Source organism: Poecilia latipinna, unplaced genomic scaffold, assembly GCF_001443285.1.
Source record: "Poecilia latipinna isolate Pla-1442-1.1 unplaced genomic scaffold, P_latipinna-1.0 Scaffold3952, whole genome shotgun sequence".
NCBI lineage: Eukaryota > Metazoa > Chordata > Actinopteri > Cyprinodontiformes > Poeciliidae > Poecilia > Poecilia latipinna.
In genome coordinates this window covers 1-26,132 of record NW_015116568.1, presented here as the reverse complement: position 1 = coordinate 26,132, position 26,132 = coordinate 1, and the positions used below count along the sequence as shown (strand labels likewise).

General features: G+C 39.8%; 2 protein-coding genes across 4 annotated transcripts; both read right to left on the bottom strand.

Moving 5' to 3' along the window:
• Positions 1-3,003: 3,003 nt before the first annotated feature.
• LOC106941949 (specifically androgen-regulated gene protein) lies at positions 3,004-11,241 on the bottom strand. Of its 3 annotated transcripts, none has more exons than XM_015025106.1 (4): positions 11,032-11,241; positions 7,093-7,299; positions 5,869-6,031; positions 3,004-5,737 (listed from the first exon to the last, which is right to left on the bottom strand). In XM_015025106.1, exons 2-4 carry the CDS (start codon positions 7,207-7,209, stop codon positions 4,173-4,175), a joined length of 1,845 nt encoding a protein of 614 aa, XP_014880592.1. In that variant the 5' UTR covers positions 7,210-7,299; positions 11,032-11,241; the 3' UTR covers positions 3,004-4,172. The 3 variants fall into 3 exon arrangements, with proteins under 3 accessions (XP_014880592.1, XP_014880590.1, XP_014880591.1); XM_015025104.1 differs by having other exon boundaries at positions 3,004-5,764; positions 5,875-6,031; XM_015025105.1 differs by having other exon boundaries at positions 3,004-5,764; positions 5,875-6,031; positions 7,105-7,299.
• Positions 11,242-12,084: 843 nt separating this feature from the next.
• LOC106941948 (ankyrin repeat and SAM domain-containing protein 1A-like) lies at positions 12,085-22,421 on the bottom strand. The gene is made up of 11 exons (XM_015025103.1): positions 22,008-22,421; positions 21,505-21,603; positions 20,696-20,842; positions 20,165-20,272; positions 19,256-19,426; positions 19,027-19,161; positions 18,867-18,938; positions 18,667-18,753; positions 18,431-18,568; positions 17,457-17,639; positions 12,085-16,281 (listed from the first exon to the last, which is right to left on the bottom strand). Exons 1-11 carry the CDS (start codon positions 22,044-22,046, stop codon positions 16,165-16,167), a joined length of 1,296 nt encoding a protein of 431 aa, XP_014880589.1. The 5' UTR covers positions 22,047-22,421; the 3' UTR covers positions 12,085-16,164.
• Between the last annotated feature and the right edge of the window lie 3,711 nt (positions 22,422-26,132).

Genomic DNA, 26,132 nt, shown 5'->3' with positions numbered 1-26,132 from the left:
TCCCAGTCCTTAAGTCTGAAGTAATCCAGTTATTATGTAAAAATTGTGACTGTAAAAATAATTCACAGGCAAAGTTATCAGTAAGGACGGGAGAGAGCAGGATACGCTGTTCCTCCTTCAGCTGCAAGGATTGATAATGGAATAATGGATATAAATAAGACAACCAACAAATGCCAAATACGCTTTACTTTGTAAGAATCCTTCAAAAAAAGAAAAAAGAAAAACAACAATCATAAAAACAAACCAAAAAATTTAAACAAAAAGTGCATCGCAAGCAGAATTAGAGAACACAATTCAGTGCTTTCTGGTTTTGAGTTCCAGTTAGTAGTAGAATTACACATTATTTCCATAATTTTTCTTTTAAATTTTCTTTTAAAGCCTCTCCGCCTGTAATTTCAGCACTTAAGAGAAAAGGAAAAACAATCATGGTATCATGGATTATCCTTTCTTTAAGGCAACCGAAAGTAAAAGGGCTTCTTTTCACAAATATCCAAAACGAAGAGCAGAAGAAGGGTTTATATACATGTTAAATATTTGTGTATTCAACCTGTGATTCCGACAGATTGTAAGTTTGGTTGATGAATCCAGACTGCCCTCTAGTGGAAAATAAAGTCACAGCTGAAAACCCTTCTAAAACAGCTTCTATTATCCCACAGATAGGAAATGAGTGAGGATCATATCTAATATAGTCATTTCTAATTCAGACAGCTCTCTAATGATGTTCCATTGTCTGGCTAATTTCACACTAGACTCCTCATTTAAGACTGTGTGGAGTTTAAAGTTCTCTGAGGTGTTTCTACTGCGGTCTGCCATATTTTAAAGTTAGTTTCACATGATGAACACAACTGTCCTCTCACTTTCAACAGCAGATTTGATGCTCTTACACTGATCCTCTTTGAAATACACCATTTACTTTTTTTTAAAGTTTTAAATCAATAACCCTGTCTGTCAACCATGTTTGACACGATGGAAAGTTAATCCCTGCCAACTACTGAATTATTCAACTTCCATTTAGTCTCTGGGGATGTGTCGCCTTTGCAAACTGTTTATAGTAGGAATGCTGCACATTGTGGTTGCAGGCTATGGCGGCATGTTATTCAGAGGCCTGTGAAGGTAACAGGTAAAGTGACGAGAGCTGTCACGCACTCCTCCTCAGTAAGGTCAGCTGTCAGAAGAGAGAGTCGACTCGCACAGCAACGTGCCGCGGAGCAGCACAAAGCCTCTGGTGTTTGTTTGCCAACGCCGAGTTGCTTTCTCTTCCAGTTTCTTTTCTATAGAGAGCCTTAAAATAAAAAAAAGTAAACTGCAAATTTATCTCTTTTTTTTGTACTTTTGACTGTAAAACCAAGTACATCTGTGTTTTATTTGCAAATATTCAAAATGACATTTAAATCCCCTTTTTAGCTTGCTGGCGTTTGCTCCCCCTGACAGTTCGCCTTTTGTGCTAGGTGTATAAAAATAAACACATCAAGATATGAAAATACTCTGTCAACAAGTGTTGCAAATGAGGGGCTGGATACAAAGTTAGGCTCAGAAAATATCTCAGATGTGATCAGAACAACAACAGTAAAAAAAAAAAAAAGGTGGATGGTGTAAGGCTCATCTATGCACCACACCCATAGTGGCATGCCAAGTTATGCAGTTAAATGAGATTCACTGTTGTCACAGTGAACAAACTGGGTTGTTAATTATTATATGTCCTCACATGTGTAGAAAATGCTAAATGAAATCAAGAAAAGAAAGAATGAATATATGATTTAGCCCCTTGCAAACATGTCTGTATCCCTGGAACCTTTTGCCTCCTTACAATCAATAACATCAATCTATATTAATGGGATTGTATGAGATAGAATAGAATATATGTGTAAATCAAATTTTGGAAAGTGTTATGCACGTTTGTGCTCTGTCCTTTTGACTCTAATACCTCTAAATAAAATCTTTAAAAAGACACTTAATTGGTGGATAGGGTTCAGCTTTGTTTAAAATAATCAATGATAGTAATTCCAATAAAGGTTTAGAAGTTTGTTAAAGAAAATGAATGAACAGAGGTATCATGAAGTACAAGGAACACGCCGGATAGGTTAGGGCGATGTTTAATGCAGAGTTAGGTTAAAAGACAATATTCAAAGCCAGGAAAAGCATTCGTCAGAGAAGCAGCTAAACTTCTCTGGTTAACTCTGGAGGTGCTGCAGAAATGTGTAGTTCAGGTGATTCTCAGGGAGAATCTGTTGGAGCCACATATTCTTATGCATTTCCAAAATATGTCTGATATGGAAGAATTACAAGAAGATGGAATAAAAGTGTAACTCTTCGGCTATGTTGTGGTGGAAAACAATGCATGTATATATGTCTTTTCACATCATCCCCACTATGAAATATCAAACTGTACACGCTTTAATGCCTTCATTTCACAGTGACGCGTTACTCTATTACATAGAGTCCCAAATTCACTGAAGTTAGTAACAAAATTTAAACGTAAAAAGGGTATGAATAATAGCTACAATTCTAGATCTGAAAACTAAATATGATATACATAATGCGAATGGTATGCATTTCACATTTTTAGTTCCATTTTCAATGCAAGCAGTGAACTGAAAACAGATTAAAAGAGCAAAACTAATTGTACTTTAAAAGCTTGAACTTAAAAGTTCCTCAGTCAAGTGATTGTAGCAACTATGTTCCATCAGGGCTGAAAAACAAGTCGCACCTGTTTTTCCAAAAGTGGAGAAACCAAACCTGAATCTGCGCGTCAGTGTCTGCTTTGATGTGACACATGGGGGCTTACATCATTGTGATTAATAATCATGACACACTTTAAATGCAGGTTATGTCATTTTCAGATAAATGCATCGATACCTGCTGCTCTCAGACTGACTCCACGCTGTAGCTGAAGTATAGAGTTTAGTTTTTAATGTATGAGGCAAACAAGGCAGATGTTTCAGATTTTGACCATGTACTGTATTTGTTTTTAAAGATACAGAAAGAGAGGCTTCAACACAAGTAGAAAGTGTTTTATACAGTTATATATTTAATGAAAACATAAAAATAGTTGAGAAAGTCAACAGGATACAGTTAACAATAAATAGAGAAAAAGTCTTTGAAAAACAGAACAGACTCTGGGTCGGTTTGCCAAGTTTTACCCCATTTCAGGCCCATGAGACAATTCATTTCTTAACAACTTTTTATAAAATACGCAAACCTCTGATAATCTAATTCTACGTTATTTTCCAAAAATTACCTGCAATTTCCTACTTAACTGACTGCAATTCTGCTTCCTGTTTGGGCCAAATAACGTATGAGATTATGACCCCTTACTAGCCCAAAACAACTGTGAAAGACCTCCTGGTCTCAAAATCATGTTTAAAAGCAGTCGACTACGAGTGGATCAGAGAAAAAGTTATTCTAAAGCATCGAAAATCACAGTGGTAAAGAAACGTGCCCTGGATGGGAACAAATTCACAAATGGTCTGTGAGAAAAAGCTGGTGGGAGATGACTCCTATTAGCACCCAAAAAAAGTTAGGAACAAAATGACCAAAACTGCAAAAGTATGAAATGGTGAAAGGTTGAAACAGCCAGCAGCAACAGGTGGGATTAAGTCAAACAAATTAGCAGATAAACATATGTTGTTACAGACTCTAAAAGGTAAATAATATCAAAGACATTATAGCTAACATGAGTCTGATGTAAGAAAAGTAAAACACAAGCTGCGTTTACATTATAAATGTGTGTAAAACTTTGTTGACATTCCGAATGTCAAAACTATTTCACAATTGCGGTGTTTCCGTTAGTTAAGAAAAGCAATTAAAATCACGTGAATAAGTTTCTTTTCATGCAATAAATCTTTTTTTTTTTAAATGCAGCGCCAATATCCTCCTACAACTTCCTGTCTTCATCTTTTCTGCCAGTAGCAACATCAGGTTGTTGATCACATGACTTATGTGATGCAAAAAGTGTTTTCATTGCAGTTTTGTGAAATACACTAATTTTGACTTTTCGATTTAAGCTATTATATGGTCAAAGGAAACACAGATACAGTTAGTGTGAAGTCAACCACATGGTATTCAGTGGAAAACAGAAGCATAACAATGTGGTTAAGGCACTCCTTCAGCATTTTAAACCCAGATATAGTCTGCATCAGTCTTTTTACAATATATAAAGCTATGTTTGGAAGCTAGTCTCTGAGCAGTCCCAGCTTCTTCAGGGCCTTGCGCCGGTCCTCTTCATTCTCTGGGCGAGGGCAGATCATCACGCTGATGCCTTGAGATCGAGGCAGCTTGGAAGACTCTCTGTGGTGGAATGCCTGTGTAGGTTGGGGCTTCTGGGATTCTGACGTTCCGCTTGCCACCAAACCCTCACCTTTAGGGTGATTAAAGTCTTTCCCAGTCCCCAGAGAGGCGGGTCTTGGCCGAGTGTTGCGCAGGTGCTTTGGGTCTTGCTCGCCACCAGCCATCTCCAATAAGCTCAGATTGGACATCTGGCTGCTCAGACCCAAACCAGATCGCTCCAAGGTTGCAAATTTCATACTGATCATCTTTGGCGGCGATGTGTTAGGCAGGGTACTGAAAGTGGCCTCTGTGACAGCAGGAAGTTCGTCACCTGAAGGCCCAAATCCATCGCTGAAAGCTGCAGGTGCTGGGAGGATATCAGCATCCTGGATGGGAGGAGATGCTGAAGAAGCTGATGGTGACACAGTAGGAGTCAACGCAGACTGTTGGAGTACAGGTGCTTGTAGGGGACTAATGACTGGGGTAAGAGATGGTGTTACAGGGGGTGTGTGAGGAGCAGGACTGACTGGAGGAGAGGGGCTCGCCAGTGACCGTTTGTATGCAGCAGATTTTGGAGGAAGCTTAGGGCTTACAGCACGACTTGATTCCTCCTTGTTGTCTTTAAGCAGTCCAAGCTTTAGGAGGGCCTCCATTCGAACCTTCTGAGGGTCCAACAACATCCGATCACTGTGGGAGGGCACCGAATGCCCTGGGTTTCCATGAGAGGCAAGTGTTGGTGACTTTGGTGACTTTAAAATAATGTTTGAAGGTAGCTTCTTAGGTTTTGGGGCCACAGCAGGTGGATTTCTGGGCTCTGAAGGCTCAGTGGGGGGATTCATTTGGGGTAAAAGGGAAGCAGCGTCTGAGGCTTTGCTAGAAGAATCCTCAGCAGTAGAAGAGTCTACAACAGATCTCTTCACAGAGGCTCTCAAGCGCATCTGCTCCACATCAACAGTTCGTTTTTGCTCTGTGAAGTCGTTTGAAGGTGGGGACACTATGGCTGTGGCCTCTGGTGGCAGGACCACAGTCGTGGCCTCCACGGTCATGGTCTCCGGTGGCAGGACCATGGTCATGGTCTCCGGTGGCAGGACCACCGTCATGGCTTCCGGTGGCAAGTCTGGTTCTGGTTCATCTCTGAAGTCTGTTGGTGGAGGGATTATATCCAGGTCATTCTCTGAGGCATCTCCAGAATTTGTGACATTCTCAAGCTCAAGATCTCCATCGAACTTTGAAACGTCAGTTGTTTTGTCTGATGATGAGGTTGTGTAACCAGAGTTAGACACCGAAGGATCAGTTTCAACTCCCAGGTCCTCTGTTTCAACATCTTTCATGCCGACTGCAGACGTGGAGGCAGATTGTGGGTTGTAGTTTTGATTTGCAGCGTGATGCTCAGTTTCACACTCTGTGGTTAATCCAGCAGATGGAGGATCTGCTGTTGTGTGGGGAGTTAGAGTGGATATCCTGAGACTTCCTGATTCGAGCTTTTCAGTGGGAACATCTGAGAAAAAACAAAAGCATTGTTAACATTTCAATCACCATCATTCATACAGACAGTGCATGTCACATTCAACTAGTGTAGAAATCACCCAAAAAGTATTTGGCCATTACTTCTTATCTGATCTTGTGGCTCCGTCTTTGACCACACGTCTGGCTCGTCATTTGATAAGCCACTGTCTTCCTGCACTTCCAGTGCTTCGATTGTTTCCTCCAGAAACATCAGACATGCCTTCTCTTCAGCAGATAGGTACTCCATACTATCCTCGCTCTGGAAAACAATAAACAAGCCTAAGTGTACTGAAGTCATTTCAAAGTTCAAAGTCAAACATGCGTAAAATGCCATTATTCTTTCAACTGATCTTACACATTTCTAACACAAAAATAATCAGTAAGATCTAAAACAGGAAGACCAGACAACGATAATGATGTGTCCTCCATCTTGAAGCCTGTCATGCTCTATGGCAATACACACAAAACAGGACAGGAATGTATTGTTTTAATGGATGTGTGGCTACAGCAGTTTTTGCTGGAAAAATTATCTATGCAGGAAATGAGGGTGAGCTCCATAGAAAGTAGAGGGGGCAGATTTCTCCTTGCCCTCCAACAATAGGCCTTCCTTTGCAAATAACTTAAGAAACAACTGGAATTTTGGACTCAAGGGAACCAATAAGTCAAAGCTGAGGGAAGAGCACAATGTATGCTATGGCTGGAATGCAGATAGATCTAAGATGGAGTCAACAGCCAGATCACTGAGGTTAGTGCTGGTGTTGAGCAAAACATTGTTCAGGTAGAAATATGTTCCTTTACTGGCAACTTGTTTCAGTGGCATTTTTTCCCTGGGTCTTAACCAAAGACAGGAACATTTAAATACAGATGTCGGTTTTCCTACTTCTTTTAAATCCACAACATGTGTAACGTAGGCTTGAAGTGACATGTTGCCGACAGAGTACTGCAGGCGTGACAGATGAAATGTGATCATGATTTGGCATCTTCTGGTTGTGTTCTTTACCGTCTTGTGCTTGTTTTTTTCCTTTCAATGTCTTCTAATAATAAAAACTATTGTAAGCTAAATGTCTAAACTCAATTAAATTGGAAAACCTGTAAAACTAATGACTAATGGCCTTTATTGTTTCCTCTTGTCTAGTTCATTTTAAAGGATGCTCTTTGTACAACTGCTTATACCGAGACATTTTCATTAGGTCTGAAAATTTGCTGAAATACGTCATTACAACCAATCGCAAATCTAAGTTCTTCTCTTCATTTTGCCAAGCGACCTTAAAGAATGGGATAATCTCCCAAAAATCAGATGAAAGACATAAGGAGACTTACAGCGCCACTCACCCAGGCAGAGTTTGTGCTGATTACACTGTCACAGCTCCCTGCACTGTCCATGTTACTCAGTGACTCCATGGCAACGTTGCCTGGCCATGTGCCACTCTTCGACATTGCACGAAGACGCGCGTTAGTGCTGGAGCTATGTGTCACTATCCAGCCTTGCTTGTGTAAATCTCACTCGAAGCCTGTCTGGGAGAGAATCTGTAAAGTCGAGAAGAAGACGACAAGCAAGTGTTTAAGAAACTTCCAGAAAATAAATGGGAGCATGAGGAATAAACCTTAGGTGAACATGCTAAAGAAGGATCTCAAGACATCAACCAGGAAGTTAAAAGCAGAGTGTAAATCTGTCTTTCAAACAGACAAGGGAATATACAAACAAATCAGTTACAAACTGGCTTAAACACAACGAGGTCAGTCATTTGGAGTGGCAATAACAAAGCCTTGACACTGGTCCCAAAGGAAATATGTGGACAGAAATTAAAAAGTTATGACGCGAGTTCTGTCAGGAAGAGATTGTGGAAAAAAACCCTAAAAGTTTTGCACTCATTCACAAATAAAAGTGCTTTTAGTAGTCCTTACTGGGCTAAAGCAGGAAATTTAGTTAACGAAAGATGGCGATAAACAGTGGTGAAGAGTATTTTTATAGAGTGTAAGTGAATAAGTGGTTTAAACTGCATCTATTAAATAATAATAAACATGGGCCGGGAGGCTAAATATAGCCAGCATATTAGTACATTTAAAGGCACGATTTCATCAAAGTGATAAATGCCACGACAATCCTACTGACAGCTCAACAATCTTCATAATGTAACAACTGTCTTGAAATGTATCCCCTTATGCCAATGAGATCGTTAAATAAAAATAATAGCTAAAGTAGAAAACATTTGCATGGAAAGCAGTGTTTGCATTTAAATAAAACATTAACAAGATAGTCGGTCACCATGAAATGCAAACATTTCAATTGATTTTATCATGTAGTGAAAAGCAATTTTTGGTAAAACTTTAAACTTCTACGGTCTGTTAGACGTACAACATCTAATTTACTAGTCAAAATAACTGGATGTTTTCTGTAAAGAATGGAGAACCTTGTAAAAGTGTTCATACACAAACTTCAATGCAGTTTACTGACGTTTGATTTAATAAAGGAAACAGAACATTCTAAATATTTTCTAGGTAGATCAAATTGTAATTATGACATCATAAGGCAAGAAGTGGATTTTATTTACAGGCATCAGAGTAAAAAGTTATTCAAATCCTACACGCGAATCTATGTGAAACCCTTGAATAAAGCGGGTTTCTACCATAAAATGTTCACATTCATAAGTGACAATTTGAATGAACCACATTTACATTTTTCATGTGGTACATGCGATTTTCACATGTGAAATTCATTTTTTCTGTAAAGTAAATGAATCTATTACTGCATTTAGATCACAAACTTCGCCTCTAGTGGAATTTTTTTAAACCTGCTCTTGAACCTTTTTCCTCCCTCTTTTCAAGAAAACCTGAAATTCTGGCTTAAAATTGGACATGCAGCAGAGGACACGATTGAACACAGTCATAATTCAAACATTTTTTGATTAAGTGCTACTAGACTAAGAATAATGAAAAGCTCTGACGAGACATGAAACAGTGCACTGTGAGTCATGTATAATTTATGCAAAGATAACTAATGTGCTGTGTAGTGCTGCAGAATGTTTCTCTGCTTCCTTGATGTCACTTCAAGCAACTACTTGGTGTTGACAGACCAGTCACGAGGAAGGCATGCCTGACAAAAACAATACACCCAGTCGTGATTTACTAAAAGGCTACCAGGATGTAATAAAAACCTTTGACCTGAAAAAGAAGCTAAAAGTTATGTACTAACAGTTTTACTTGAGTTTTCACTTTAACTGCATCAGTAAAAACAGCACATAGTCATTAGATAAATAGAACGTAATGTACTGTAAACGACGTTGTTGCACCCGCACACAGGTTTCAGGCGGCGCTCGCCCAAGTACAGCAAAAATGCCTTTTATTGTTCTCTTATCTCAGAATATTTGAGTAACTACATCGAGCCAGCAGAAATGAAGATTGCACACATGCTTTGTTTTCCACAAGTTTGCATGGCATGGATGCAAGATAAGATTTTTTATTAGTCTCTCATAGGAGACATTTGTCTTGGAAGCAGGGGCAAGACTGCAGTATTTAAAAACTTTTCTGACACAATAATGTAGAAAACATGCATCATTGAGTGCTGAAGTCATTCATATCACTAGAAAGTTGGGTGGAGGAGAAGATGCATCAAGTACAGGGATAATGGCAGCCTGGTGAGAATTCTAGTGTAAATCCGCTAACATTTTTTAGAATAGATTCACAAGGTGTATACCACGGACGTATACAGAACATGGGATGCGCCTGTCATTGAGATAAGGTTTCTTCTGAACAAAAGACAACATTAGAGGCATCTGAAGGCTGCTAGCAAAGCAACTCTACAACTCAGCAGGCCCACAGGCTAATTCCTTCCATGCCATACTGCATTGCTGCAGCAATTCATACAAAAAGAGGTCCACCCAAATACTAAGTGCATAGAAATGCAGACACTTTTTTAGAAGTCTGACATTTTTGTTTAAAATAGTATTTTTTATTTATCTTTCAATTTTTCGAGACCCTGAATTGAGTTTTTAATCGTCTGTAATCCACAATCGTGGAAATTTACACGGAATACAAGCTAGTGGACAAATTTTAACAAGGATCATATTGTTTACTGAACGGATAGGAAGTGGTTGATCCACGGGGAAGTACCTTATTTTACGAGATAGTAGAAAAACTAATTTGCAAATCTTGTTGTTTTACTTGCAAATCCTAACTAAAACATTGCAGGACACCAGAATGGCTTCTCGTATTCTGGAAGTGCTGGCATAAACAGCTAGCTAATAGGCAGCTGGGGAAAAAACCTGATCTTCAAAAAACGCCCACATTAAGAAATGTTTTCTGAAAACATGAGGGGGTTGACTAAACACATATCGGTCTCAGTGTGAAAGCTTCAATAGCTGCTAATTACTGTCCCTCCCATTAGGACATTCAGATGAGAAAATGCAGGACAGAACCAACTGGCACAACACCTTCCAGGGCAGAACAGGAGGAGAAACCTGCAGCGCAACAGTGGCACCCACAGCTGAATCAGACCTCATGGTGTCAGGAATGTCACTCTACTTGCTTCCTTGGCTCCGAGACAAATCTGATTCAGCCAAGGACTCTGATGTGACTGGGTCTCACAGTTCACCTGCAGAAAAAAACTCCTACAACTATTTGAACTAAAATGGGATAATCAGCAGTTTCCATCAGTACATTTTGTGAGCCAGACTTATTAAAACCCCCAGTACCATAAATTACAGTCTCAAACAGGCAAAACTGCGAGCGTGGTAGTACACGAAAGGTCCAAAAAATGTTAAGTATGTTTTCAATGGCAGAAGGTCTGCTTGAACTGGTTAATGGTTACACCATTAACCAGGTTGCAAAGGGTCAGGGGCAGCGCCACACTGAGGAGCTTAAGCCTGCAGGAGTGAATAGAAATAGTTCATTAATGTTTAGCTTGGCAGCCATCCGTGCTGAGAAGCTTTTATTTACTTTAATGGGCAAATATTAGCACTTCTTCCTCAATCAATATCCACTAAAGCACACACACAAAAAAAATCTATAATAAAACGAAGTGATATCGACGCACCATAACAAAGGATACTGCTTTAGTTTTTAAAGTCTCCCTACGAAAAGTGATAAAACAAACCTCATCTGTAACGAGAGAAAATTAAAACAGCTCCCACACAGAAGTCTATTTTTATAAACTCATACGTAAGTACTAGTGGTTTTTAATAGTCTAAGCGCTCTTTTCTTTCATGCTCATTCGCACATAAAAGAAACGCGTCACATCAGGAAAATGTCCCAATAACTTACCTGAGGGCGCACAGAAAGTTTTGAATTCCGCCGCAACGTCGGTCCTCTTTGTCCTCACAGACACACACACAGCTGTTGTCCACTCTCAGTCCATAGCCGATATAAAACCTCGCACAGGTGGGGGCTGTTCCTGGAAACAAAACTGCGCAAGGAGCTGACCGTACAGGTGTGAAACCACCTCCAGGACTACAGACAGGTGAGGCATCAACTTCCGTATATGGTGGGGAGGGACCAATCAGAGCACGGCTCCCGAGCCGTTTCCAAGGTGACAGCAGCGGCAGGCAAATGAGCACAACCCAAAATTGGCCAAATGCATTTATGTGGAATCAGATTTTTATTTATGTTAATAAACACAGAAAGTGAATTTTACGAAAACATAATTCAATGCTTTTTTATTTTATTTTAATATGTTTGCAGGCAAACCGTTTTGTGGTTGTGTCATTGTGTCATTTAATTTTATTTTGTAGAAAATTTGTCATTGATGCACCATCAAAACATAAACTCACTGGTCACTTTGTGGACAAGTGTTGGACCACCTTGTGCCATCAAATCTGCCTTAAATCCTCTTGACGGCGATTTAACACAGTGAGGAGTTCTGGTCCTTTTTGACATCATAGCATTGGACAATTACTATTGTGTTGTGAGATGATCATCCATGATGCAAATCTCCATTTCCTTCTTACTCCAAAGATGTTTGTTGAACATGGATCTGTTGACTGTGGAAGCCATAGGAATACAATGAACTCGTCATTTTCAAGAAACCAGTTTGACATGATTTAAGCTTTGTGCCATGGTGCATTATCCTGACGGAGGTAGTAAGAAGAGACTGGGTACACTCTGGTCATAAAAGGACGGACACGGTCAGTGAAAACTCTCAGAATGTCTCTGGCATTTAGAAAAGCTCAATTGATACAGCGTCTTCCACATTACACCATCATTAGCATGAAGCACTGAAACATGTCATGAGATCCATGTCTTCATCGAAGCTAAATTTTGACCCCACTAGCTAAATGTTGGAGCCAAAACAGTCTCACCAGGTCAGGTTTTATTTTGGCTAGGCTTAGCTTGCACTACACTTCAAATGACATTAAGTCATTATAAGTCCGTTTTAGCTGGTTGAGTGTCACCCAGGAATAGCACCACATGTTTGTGACTATGTAAATTGAAATCACCACCATCCTCTGCCCTTTTCCCCTCGAGTTTTTTTATTTTTTTTTTATTGCATGCCAATGGCACTACATTTTACTTTTCAGAATAAAGAAGCACTGTTAACATCATTTGACAGAATTATCAGGTCCTTTACCTGCCAAGTTCGCAGCTACATAACTTCACGAGCAGAATTAAACTAGTAGGCCATTTTAGATGAGATGAATATAAACTGGTCACTTTTAGAACATGGCAGAAACCTTCAGCAATCAGCGACGCTTCTGCTCTCACGCAGCTACTCTTCACTTAAACAAAAATAAATGTAGTAAGGCTTCATAGTTCTGAGCTGAAGTAAATTCTTTGCTGCAGTAATTTTCTCCCGTTGACTCATTTAACAACAGCTGGAATGACAGCTTGAATATTTGAAATTATTTACAGCTGACAAAAATATAAATGTAGGGCACGCAAACAGGAATGCTTTCAGCTTGAGCATATTCATAACACATTAGAGTAATGAGAAGGAAAATGGAAAACAATGTATAGTAAACCTTGTAATAATGCTTTGGTTGTGAAATCACAGCAGGCTTTGTTTGCTTCAGGAATGACAGAAGTTGTTTGGAGGCAGAGTTACCCAAGTCAACCTGAACAAATTGATTTGAGCAAACCACGTCGACACAGAAAAACTAGTTGGGTTACGTGTTTAACCAATATGCTGTTGATAAAGAAGGTAGGTAGTTTTAACCAAACAGTGGGTCAAAACATGATCAGTCTAAGCTGGTATCTGTACTCGGGATGAAAAAAAGCTATTGTAAAACATTCTATAATAAAACAAAGTAAAATTACAAAGAAATACTGGCTTGAAATATATCATTATGTATAATGAGATTACAGAAAATTGACATTTTGTGTGGACTTTTTAAATTCCACTGTATGTATGAATGTCAACAGCACGAGTGTGCACAGATGATAGCAGTATAAGAGCTTACAAAAACATAAAATAGCAAAAAAAAAAGATTCAACGAAGGAAATAATTCTAATCCCAACATTTATTAGTTTTACAGTTATGAAAAATAACTATAAAAAAGACTGGAAGCCCAAGATTATTTACAATCTTTTCTTTTTATGAATTGAGGTCCCTCTGAGTCAATTCCTCAGCCTTTTTTCTTTTTAAATCACAGGGTATTTATTCACGATATGTTTTAGTTTATAAGACATAGTCCTTTGCTTTGACAAAAACATCAAAAATTATATACGTACATACATACATATACACATACATACACATATATATATAGATAACTATAAAAGCCAAAATCATTCAAGTATCAAAATACAGACTGCTCTAGAATCATGTACATTTCCATTCTCAACATATCAGATTAGTTCCAAAAAAAAAAAAAAAAAAAAGTCTCCTGATCCTTGGCAATGTGCAAAAGCAGCACTGGATCAGGCCGATGGCTAGCAGGTGCCCACACCGGGATGCTGAAGAGGGCGCACCAGTGTGTCGCCACACATACCACAGTTAAACCGTTAAGTACTCAGACTCACACTGATGCACCCAATAGTACCATTAACAGTCAACGTACAGGGAGTCACCTGGAAAAACATGTTGTACCCTATTGTTCTGTTCTGCAGCTTAAAAAATAAAAAAGTCGTACCAGCCTGCATGGCAGGTTTTGGTGAATAATCTTGGTAAGATTAAATTAAACAATGGGGGAAGGAAAAAGGTGAGTGCGCCAGTCATGATCCAGTTCCAGCATTAGGACACTATCAGTTCCATAAAATGAATAAAACCAACAAAATAAGAATCAAATCAAATAAAAGTGGGATTTCATTGAGAGATAAGTCTTTGTAGTGTTGGTTAAAATGTTTCTCCCATGCAGGAATATACTAGGCTGATGGTTATGGAGAGAAGCTCCGATATCTGAACACAAAGGGTAGTCTGTGCGTACAGTGTGAGGTCTCACTCTCTCAAAAAAAAGAAGAAAAAAAAAAGATCAATATTCTCACTTGTGCCACTTCTCCTTTCGCTACAGATTTCTGCATCGGTGCACACAGGTATGTTTTCTCAAACAGTGAACACCAAGTCTCTGTGAGGGAGGCTACAGCTTGTGAATGCATGGAGAGCAGAGACACTGCCACACTCTGATGGGCAGGAAGATGTGTGGAGAGGTCAGACGAAAAGGAGCAGAGCCTCTTCTTTGTCTTCGGGTCTCCATGTGTGCTGCGAGCATGATCGGACTGATGACGCGATGAGCTGCTGCTCATCACTTTTCGATCAAAAAACACACACAAAAAAAAAAACGCCAGCTCATCCCCATCATGCAACAGGGTTCATTCCCGTCCCATCTCGCTTAATGGGAGGAGCAGCGACATTCAGCTAAGAGAGGAGGGAGGGGCACGCAGACACATGCACACAATGTAAGATGATTAAAATGGAGTGAAAACAGAAAACACATGTTCACACAAACTGTTCCTCCCTTTATGTAATGCGTAACTTTTTTTTTTTTTTCCAGCAGCAATGTATTCAACAAGTATCATTGGCAATATTACAGAAAGGCAATGCAGACAGGATGAATACTGAAGGCATTTGTTGTGAAAAGAAGAAAAGAAGGGAGAGCTACACAGAGGAAATGCTGTTATTTTTATACAAAAAAAAAAAGGTAAAAGTGCTTAATTACTGTCAGTTCACTGTAGAAAAATCATCTGGCTGCACCCTTTTGCTCTGATTAGACAAATTAGAGCATAACAGTCCAAATATACAATACCTTGCAAAAGTATTCACACATAAGTTTAAAATATGGTCATCTTAAAACCTCAACGTCCAACGCCTTTTATAGACTTTTTCTCAACTAGCCTCACTACGGAGAAGCTTTTATTTTGGAGGTACAGGAAAGCTTGTTAGAGCTAACCTAAAGTGACAGGAAGTCAGTTGTAACTTTGGAGGAGTTGGACAGGTACACAGCCCAGGTGGGAGAATAATGTTAAATAGACAACTTTTATTAAGTTCTACTTGGAAGCAACATAGGGGACACAGCAAATGGCATATCAAAGAAAAATTCATAGATGGAGTTCATCCAATCTGAGTTTGAGCTACAATATAAAATCTTAATGCAAACACATGCAACTCTTTTCAGATTGTAAATAGGAAAAAAATTAAAAACATGCTACCTCTGATCAGTTATGCACAACTCTATATTGGTTTTTAACAAATAAATGCACAATAAAAAAACATTGAAGTTTGTTTTTGCAACTTAAAATGTGGAAAAAAAACAATTGCATGAGGTCAACACTTCTGCAAGGCACGTTGATTTGGACTTTTTGCTGTGTCATGTTCTCTTTCTAAGAACAAATCCCCTCTAAACGAGCTCCTCACAGTGCTACAAGAACTCAGCGTGGCTTTAAGCAAGCGGCTAATAGTAATAAACCTCCTAAACACTCGCACTCCCACGAAAGAGGAGCAGCCTGCTAAAGCCTGATGGATGCATAGAGTTAGGAGAGCAGATCCACAGTTTTCTTCTGGAAACATCCATCCGGGAATGGGATGAGCAAAGCGGGTGGGTTCTCAGATTTTTCTCAGCACTCAGTGAAGTCAAGAGATGGAAAGATCAGAGCGAAAAAGCTTCAGAGCGGCCGTCGCCTGATGCAGCGGGAAAGAAAGAGCTCATCACCGAGAGGAAAACAGTACATTTGCAGTCGAAGGGGAAAGAAAGGGAAGCGGTGAGTTAAAGGAGAATATGTTAGTGCCAGACTTGTTGAGTGATTGCGATAATCAATGCAGAGTGTAGAAGTGGTGAAGGTTCAACTTGGAGAAGGAGCAACAGAGGCTGGTTAGCTGTCACAGGCTGTGTTGTCAGGAGGTGAGGGGAAGTGGACGTCCAGCGCAAAGGAAAGGGCTGAGTCACAGTGAAAGGCACACAGGAGGAGGGAAGTAGGAACAGCCAGGCCAAGGAAGGAGGAGGACGAGGAGGAGAACGGGGGGTCCGGTTAGAAAATGGTGGTCTCATACTTAGTGCTGATTGAGCGTTTAGATTCCTTTGGATCCACGAGCCACGTGGCAGCGGTGTGGGGCTGCGACTCCCCTTCTTGGTCCAGTATGTCTCCCTGTGAGCACAGAGGAGAGAAAACGTTACAATCTTCACTTCACAACTGAATCTGTCTGTATAAAAGTGTGTTAACATGTTGAAGTGAGTGATCACATAATCTGCTGTGGATTTCTATTGAAGGAATGTCAATTTTTCTCTTTTTTTCTTCCATTGAAAATGGTGCTGTATGTTTAGAGTAAATGCCCTGGAGGAACATACACCTCTTAACTTTCCATCATGTTTCCTTTCATCACGCAGCTTTTCTGTCTTGGCAACAGAAAAGCGCTCCCTCTGCATGATGCTGCCACCGCCATGTTTCAATGTGGGGATGGTGAATTCGGGGTTATGTGCAGTGTTAACATTTTTCACCACAGATGACACTATCACTCATCTCTTATTTTATTTAAGTTTCATTTGGAAACAATAAAGCATTTTTGAATAGAATCTGGCGAAAGTATCACACATGGAAAACTGCAAATTATTCTCTATTCACTTCACAGTCGAGCAGTACTTTGTGTTGGTCAGTCAAACACAGTCTCATTGAAATTAAGTTTCTTAGTCATCATCTGAATCTACTCGACTTATTTAACTTGTTTTGACTCATTCAGATCCGCCTTTATTTTCAACTGGCAGCAGCTGCCCATCTTAAACCCTGGATAAGTATGCTGAAACTTCAGATCAACTACAAACAGCCAGTAATGTGTCATTATGCAACATGGCTTCTCTGAGAAACTGCACCCTATAAATGACTAAGACTGGCTCTCTTGAATTGTTGTGCTCTCAATCGTGGCTGTTGTCTCACTACCGCTCCCAAAGCTGCAGGAACCTTTGAGCTTAATTTAAAATGTTGTAATATTAAGTCCTCTATGCACATAAAAACATCTAATAACAAAAGTATACATGTGAGTGGTGGGTAATATGTCTAGTATAGTCCAGATAGATCGTCTTACTGTTAGATGTTCACTAGGGGGCAGCAAAGATAAATAATAGAGAGGAATACCGAGAGATGGAACAAGATGGACAGGCTGGATGCAGAGACAGGAGAGACCTGTAGGTGGTGCCTGTGCAACAGTTATAGAAACTTAAGATATTTATGATTGCATATGTATCTGAAAAGGATGGAACACCTCTTCAGTGTATCTGCATTTGGGATCAGTTTTTTTGTTGTCGTTTTTTTTTTTTTGTCCCACTCACCCCCGACTTCCGAACACTCCCTCGCGGCTTGGGCACAGGTCGACTGGACTTGGATTCATTGACGTCTGAGCTGCTTCCTGCAGGGAGACCCTGATGCTGTTTGGTCCTCTGGGCCTGCAGAGCCAGCTGATAGGCCACCTCAAACGCCTGGCCCAGCGTCAGGATAATCTCATAGGTCAGGCTCTAAGCAGAGACACAAAATCAAAGAGTCAGTTTTTATTTTACAAACTGAATCCTTTTTTTTTTTTTTTTTACAGTAGTGTAGCTCAAAAAGTAACAATAAAAACCTACTAAATTAGGAGTAACATTTCAAGCTAAAAGTAAACAACTGGTTTCATATTCATGATCACTTTAAGCTTATTGGTGCCCAAAGTCTACTACTAAACTGTAACTAAATACAAAGACATTTTATAGTTTTCAACATCAAACAAAATTTAAATTCAAAAATTGCAGAGGTTTGACAATATTACTATTACTCTATGACAAATACAAATTAAATCATTTTTTTCCATAATAGTGTAATAAAATGTTATAGCCTTTAACAGGATCAACAATTATTTAAATCTGACCTGGAGTGTATAAAACACACCAAAAAATTACATCATTTCAGTATTTATCTAATAAAGATGAAGAACTTTTTCTATAGCTACAGCTGTCAAATGGCACCAATCAACACACCTACTTACTCAATCACCTGTATAAAAGCTGGGGATATTGGCAGCTATTAGATGTGTTAACACAAATGCCAAAGCAGAAAGACATCAACAATTACCTTAAAGAAACGATTATTGCTGACATTCGCTTTCCTGAAATTGGGTTTTGCAGTTAATGCAGTAGTTACTCCACAAGCTGATTAGGTCACATTGAGAAAATGACCCAATTATTCAGATTCTATTTCCCTTCAGTCTTGTTTAATTATAAAACAACAGTCTATATGCATTAACCTTCAGATATGGATCAGTGTGTTGACGTACCACGTCTATTGTGCTGAAGACATGGCAGTAATGGTGGCTGGTCTGCAGGTCTTTAGTGATGTAGGCAAACGTACACAGGTCCTCTGGATCCTGGGCTGCACATGATATGTTACGGATCTCGTGCTCTGCGATGATGTTCTGCAGCAAAAGGAATATATATTCATGACATTTATGAAAGAAATGCAACCAGTACGAGACCTGAAATGCCTCAAGTGGCTAGTTTGAATCTTAGTTACCTTGTTTGCTGCGTCTATAAACTTCACGCCCTTGTAAGTGATCGACAGAACGATAGTTGGGATTTTTCTCATTTGTTCTGTGGATCTCTAGAGAAAAGGCAAGCGCAGGCATATAAACACACAAAGCTGATTTACTATTGACTGATCGTGAATATACGTTTCTTTATTGTCTCCCGATGTTTGAAAGTCTTATTACATACCCGCATTTTGGCACAAGCATCCTGCGTGGATTCAATACCCCTCAGATCTTTAATCAGCATAGAACCAAGATACTGCAAATGAGCAGGAGATACGAGGTTACTGATCATTTATAACAAAAGCAGCAAACGAGAAGTCAGAATGAGAAAGGTATTAGCGTACACTAGCTTCATAGGCGCAAAATTCAAATATGAGTTTCTCAGGCTGGTGGTGCCAGTTCTGGACGGGGGCATATGCTGCTAGACTCGGAGGTCGTAAGGTCAGTCGAGGCTCCTGATGAATTTCTTCATATCGCTCCTGAGACAACAAAAAAAAGTAATAAAAAAAATCAACACAGAAGCCTGGAAGATGGCAACCATACCCACCACATCCCAGAGACGTCAGCTCATACCTGAGGCTTTTGCCTTCCGCTTTGATATCTTTGGGCGACGTCATAATCCGTTTCTGGTGCTTTTTTCCTGCCCGGCTCTGCTGCGGGCAGCAGCGGGTCCATGGAGCGGCCGCTGTAGGGCTCCACGTGACTGAGAGGAGATGAGGTCTGGGATCCTGGCAGGTCCTGACACTGCAGAGAAAAGGTCACACAGAGTTTATCACCTAGCACTTAGTTAAATAAGATAAAAACTTTTATTTCTTTGCAACATGCATATTGATGCAGATAACTTTGTTTTCACCAATTGTAAAGTTGCTTAAAAAGCAACCTTACATATATATATATAAAATTATTATTTTTTTTTTATCTTAGTAGCATAACATCACTTTGAAAAACCTGAACTTTAATTTGGGTGCATGAAGTCAGTGGGGGGAAAAAAAATCCAGTTTGCAATGATTGCAAAATATTAGAATCCCTAAAGAAATCCAGGGTTCTGTCTTATTGTCTCATTTCTTTGCTCTCCCTAAAGTTTTTCTACAGGATTTAGGTTGCGAACCTGAGGAAGAAGGTTGATTCTGGCTCTTGTGAACCATTCCTGCCATGTGTTTTGGATCATTATCAAGCTGAAAGGACCAGTGCCAATTGATTTACTTTTTTTTTCTGGTACATTTGACAAAACTTTAATTTAAAATCTCCCAATATCTCAACATGTTCATGTTATACATTAAAAGTACATAGATGCTGTAATTAATAGTATTACTTGGGGAAAAAAATAAATAAAACAATGATTAAGTTGCATGATTATGCTGGTAGAATAGAGTGATTTATGATAACTTTTGTATTGTATTGGAGTTGTTGATGTATTTTCCATATCTGTACATTAAAACATTTACATCAGACCACATAATGCGCAACTTTGCATGTTCTCACCCTGATCTGAGACAACCGAGGAGGTTTGACAGGAGGCTCCTCATAAGGCCTTTCAGCTAAGGAGGCTATGATGCGTTTCCTGTGACCAAGCAAAGTAATCTTAAGCACCTGCAGAAAAAAAAAAAAAGTGGGACATTATCTACTGAAGACACAAACTTTAGAAAAACATCACTCGTTTAAAAGGTCAGCTGTGGAGTCATCCAAGTACTAACTGTGAAACAGTTTGTTGGAAGTCTAGGAATAATCCACAGACGTTACTGCAAACCAAAGACATGACTGCTTCTCTCAGAAGTTGGACCTACAACTCCTGTTGTAGGTCCAGAAGTTGGACCTACAACAGAGGAGGAGACTTCCTCCTCCAAAAGGAAATCTCGTCACCTCCTAGAAGTGACGAGCTAAAAACATCCTCTCTACATCCGAGTGTTCACCTTCAGAGTTTTAAACTGACAACTCGACTTCTGTGCGACACTCTTGGAAACTAATTTCACCGTCTGATACTCTGCACAGTCTACCTGCGTCAATGTGACTCACATTGACGATCTCCAGCTCCCAGAGGTTTTTCACACAGTCCAGGCTGCGGTAGCCGCTGGATAGGAAGTTGGTCAGGTACTCGTGCAGACCCAGATTCTCCAGCCAGGCAGAGAGGGAGCTGCTGCCGTCACATCCCAGGGCTTTCACCTGCGGAAGGAGAATACAGGAGAATGATGATGATGCCAGTGAACTGAATAAGTAATTAGTAATTGTCACCAATTACTATCAACTATTTTAATATGGAATGCCTAATAATTGGGCACAAGTGTAAATGACACTCTAATAGAATAACAAACATTTTGGGAAAAACTAATAAAATGCTGCAGCAGTGTGAAAATCAGTTCAATGAGAGTCAGCAGTGGTGCAATGGCAACTGGAAACTAACAATTCAAAGCTAAACACTCTTTTTTTTTTAAAGTGTTGGCATCTAGATTCATGCCAGCAGGTGCTCTGCATTATAAACCCAGTAAGAAATTAAATGGAAAACATTTGAGATAAAAAGCTGATGTAAAAAGACTTCAAAGACTTCAATGTTTTATGCAGAAATTTTAAATTCAAATAAAGAAAAGATACCTGTATTTGTATATTGCTTGATTGAGACAGTGCTATTGGACATGTATAGGAGTTACGGAAAATATATATAAATATTACTAAAAATTCACACGAGTCTAATTAAAGTGCATAGATATAATGACTATTTCTCAAATCTGCCATGTGCTTTAGTGTCAAGGAAAAATGTGCATCTTCCATTAGCATGGAGTCTCATTATGCTAAAATAACTAACGAAGTCGGGGTGAGGATTCCGTCACCTTTGGTAAGGAGCGTGCTGCATGCAGGATCTTCTTCCTGTGGCTCGGATCTGTGATCCCAATCTCCCTCAAGTCTTGGTCCTCCATCACGTTATTCCCCTGCAGAACAGAACACAAGCACAGCCGTTATTGCCAATAACGGGAATAGTGACTACTAAAGAAACTCTTAGGAGGACTTTGAGGAAAACCATGCGACCTCTCAAAGAATAATCCAGTTTAGAAATCTATAACCTAATCATCTGTTTTTAATCCCAAACAGGCTGCTTTTATCAAAGGTTAAATATAGCCAAGACTAATATTCCCTGAGAAAAGACTTTGCTGGTGAGTTAGTATCGATTCCAGATACGCAGCATTGCAAGAAAAGGTCGGCCATGACTGAGTGATATTCTCCTTAGACTGTTGAAAGGGGAGCACTTAAATGAGACCTAACAATACTTAAGGACTGGACTGATTAGGACGTAATGAGTTATGGTCAAGCTGGTCTTAGTCACATGAAATATCACCTTGGAGACAGTGTGGTAGATAAAGCAGAAAAGATCCATAAATCAATGTCTGTGATGCAGAGAGGTCAGCAATATGAGACGGAGGAGCAAAACAGCCGATGCCTGGTAGCCAGAGCCAACACTCAGATCAAAACGCATGCCAAGAAGGAGTGGACGTCGTTTGTTTTACTGCCCTGTTTGCTAATTTCACGGACCTGCAGTCCAACAAATAAGGCTTTATGGAGTAATCTCGCTCAAACCGGCCAGTAAGTAGTCAGCAAGAACTGCAAGTACACCTTGCAGGCTGCACATCGACAAGGTCAGCAACTAAATCTCATCTGTTAAAAGTATCAAAACGTTCCCCGCGGCTGCTGTATCGGGGACAAATTGCGACGCCTCAGTATCCACGAGGCTGACTTTTCAGTATATGCCTCAGGTTAATCCTTTCGTGCTCAGACTTGCTCAGCACTAACGGGACGGAGGAGAGGTCGAACCCGAGGACCTGTTTTCCATGCAGAGGCTGCAGATGTAAACAAGGCGTTTGACTGTCCAATCCGTCAGTGTAAAAACCGGAGACACAGGCGTCAAACTCCAGTCCTCAAGGGCCGATGTTCCTGCAGCAAGCTGCGTCTCTGTCAGCACACCTGATTGACATAATTAGGTCATTTCAGTCCTTGATTCAGGTGTGCTGGGCTTGGGACACATCAAAAAGTGGCAGAACACTGACCCTCGACGACTGGAGGTGGACATCCTTGCTGTAGAGCATTAGTGTCAGGATACATGGGGAATCACAACTTTAAGCAGTAATATGTCCTGTTTAATTTATATAATAACAATTAATGGAATTTTTAGATGGGAAAAAAAGGAGGAGTGCTAAATAAGTAAAACTGAACTATTTTACAATGGCAATAGCACTCCAGCTCACATCAGGACGCGATATCTTTGTTCTATTAATACCCGACACTCCGCTGACGTCATAACGATCATCTCCTCGCAGCCTCTGAGCGCAGCCTTTCCTGCTGAGGATTGTGGGAAGCTCAGTGGATAATAGCACTTTTACAGAGTATGGATGACTGCATTAAAGCCTCAGAAGATGAACTGCTAAACAGCTTCACGGAGAGAGAGATATACACCGACTTCACATATTTCCCGGGGAGCGTTCAGATTTTTATTTTCTACTGGGCAGTTGCTGCATTTAGATGGATATATCTTTTTAATTGTGGGTACTGTGGCGAGACCTTGCACAAATTATTTTTTCTTGAGTTGTGGGATTTTAAAAAGAAAATATACGGTTTATGACGCTGGGGCTTAAAGAAACACCTGAACGCATGCATGGATGTCTTTCCATCAGATGTGCTAGTTTCCATAAAGCATGGTTTCCATGTTTCTATTTAAAATACAATTTTTCTTCAAGGTGCTGCTGGACAGAAAAACAGATTTAGCAGTGCTACCAGTGATGGAGAAACATTAGAAAAATAATTTTTGGAGTGATATTAACATAAAAGTGTCTTCTTTTTTTTTTCGTAAGCTAAAAAGCTTTGATAAACTGGGTGATGCAGTGGGGATAAATTTGTGGTACCAACTGGGTAGAATCAACAAACAAAAACTGCATTTTTTTTTTAAAGATATTCACTGCATACTTGTGTAAACTAGTTTGTTTTTTTTGTTGTTTTTTTTTTTTCAAATTGCACAGTTAATTGTGGCTCTAGGTCTAGTCGCCTCTTTACCAGCTCTTATTGTGTATGGTTGGTGCAAAATGTGCATGAAGGTCTTTGGTTTGAAAAGCACCCCCACCCCTCCTCCCTCCCCCCCAAAAAAAAAAATCACAAAAGAACAAAATGACAAAATGACAAAGGGAGAAATCACCAGAAACTTGACCATTCCTCTATCACTGCACTACTTTCTTTCAAATGCTCCTCTTTCCCTCCGTCGCTTATCCAGAGAAAGGCCACAGACTTCCCACTGGACAAGAAGTGCTCTGAATTCATACTGGGCAATCAGGAGCACAGATTATTCAGACCATCTAAAGGACATCCAGCCAGTAATACTGATAATCACAGTGTGTCCTGCTAAACTGCTGCGATCAAACTATTCAGACCTGAAGAAAGAAGCTGAGGAAGACGTGACTGGTTGAACAGATCTGCATATTTGCTTAACTATATATTAAAATATCATAACAGACAACAGAAGAATCAATCAACTCACATTCATTTAAATGTTAATATATGGAACCATTACTTTAATTTTTCTGCAGGGTTTCTCGACATTGATAAAATTCTGTGAAAACGATTGGGATGTTTTTTCATGGCAGTGTACAGATACTGAAAGATGGCAAAGATAGAAAAACTGTTGAATTGGAGATTAGAGAAATGCACCATGAAAAAAATTAACCAATGTCGTGGGATTTGATGCTTGTTGTAGCCTCTGAGCAACTGTCAGATTAAAAACAAGCTTCCACTAAAGAAGACTTTGCTACTAAATTTCATGTTCAAAGAAAATTTCCTCTCTTCAATCTGAAAAAAAATATATAAAAAAATCTCTGGACACAAAAGAAGCTTGGCTCAAGCCCATAATCCACCAGAAATTAAGATTTCCTATATATTTTGTTAACTATTCCACAGTTTTACAGACTCAATTTTACAGAGTTCATAGCCATTTATGTTCATTTATATTCATATTATAATACACAAGTTCACTATGAATTTACGACAAATTTTTGTACAACAACCAGAAAGTTGGAATGAAGGGAGGAAGGAGGGGAGTGAAGAACGCAAGCATGGAAGCCAGAAGGAAAGATCATTCGGAAAGAACAGGATCCTTCTGTGTCTGAGCATTACTTGCACCCTGGCTGTTAGGGGAGCCGTTTTTGGGCAGGACATTTCTCCAGCAGTCGATAAAAAGCATCTAATAGGCTTCAGGAGCAGAACACAACACAATCAGTGCTCCTATTGATCCAAATCTTGAGCCTGGAGGGCAGGACTGACATCACAGTGGACCAAGTGGAGGAGTAAAGACTATTTAATTAGACACCAGGTACAGCAGACATGAATTAACCAAGAAACATTTATTTTCAACTTGATTTAAACAGCATACAAAGGTTGGAGTTTCCCTTTAAATATGGGACAGATTTTAGGACAACTGGTGGTCTCCAAAGCTGACCAAAAACAGAATTGTCTTTTTTTAGCTCTCTGCTCTGAAAAGGAGGGGATTCGAGGCTGAGGAAGACGAGTGTGAGTTACTTAAACCAGCAGAACGATTAAAACCCAGGGAGAAACATCAGAGGCTTCAACACAGACTTATATCAACATTAAAAAGGATAAAAAAAAATAAATCTTGTGTTACGTAAAACATGAAGGTGGCTGAGACATACATCAGTGATCACTGCACACTTCTGTGTATAAATAACAGCAGAAAATTCTCAATTAGCAAATATTTATTTGTCAGATGTATAGTGTTTCCAGCTCTCCGGTGCTTATTGAATTGAAGATTTATGGAATTTGTTTGCCAAACTCGATTAAGCCGTCTGTGTATGATGATTTCTCGCTGAGCAGGATGAAAACAGATCCCTGCTGGTGCTAAAGTGAATGTGCTTTTACTGCGTCTATTTCAGAGTTTGTTTGTTTTGTCTCTAACTCTTCGTCACCAGCTGGGTCCCTCGTCCCCTCCACCGCCTGTCCTCGTTACTCCCAACAGCACCTGAGCTAACTCACACTGGCACTGAACACCACAGGCCGGAGAAGTGCGTCGGTAAAGCAACAGCTACCCGTTGATCACTCTCCAAACTGCTTTTTTTTTTTTTTTACAGCCAGTTCTGAGTGAGAGGACATGACATCAGCCTCATGAGCTCTGGACAGACAGACAGACTGACTGAAACTGCTGGACATACCCGAGTCAAGGCCAAACAAAGGCGAAAAATCTGACAGAAGCAGAGTTTCTAACTTCTTACTCTGAAATTGGCTCGCAACCTTCTACCAAAAGTTTATGTCCCTAAACGACTTGTGGTAAATGCACATTTCTTCCAACAATGGCTTTCTTCTTGCCCACCTTGCATAAATGCCAGACTTGACAAATAGTTGCTCTGTTAACAGATTCTTCAACCTGTCTTGTTGGTCTCTGAAGCTCATTTTGCAGCTGCACCATGCTCTG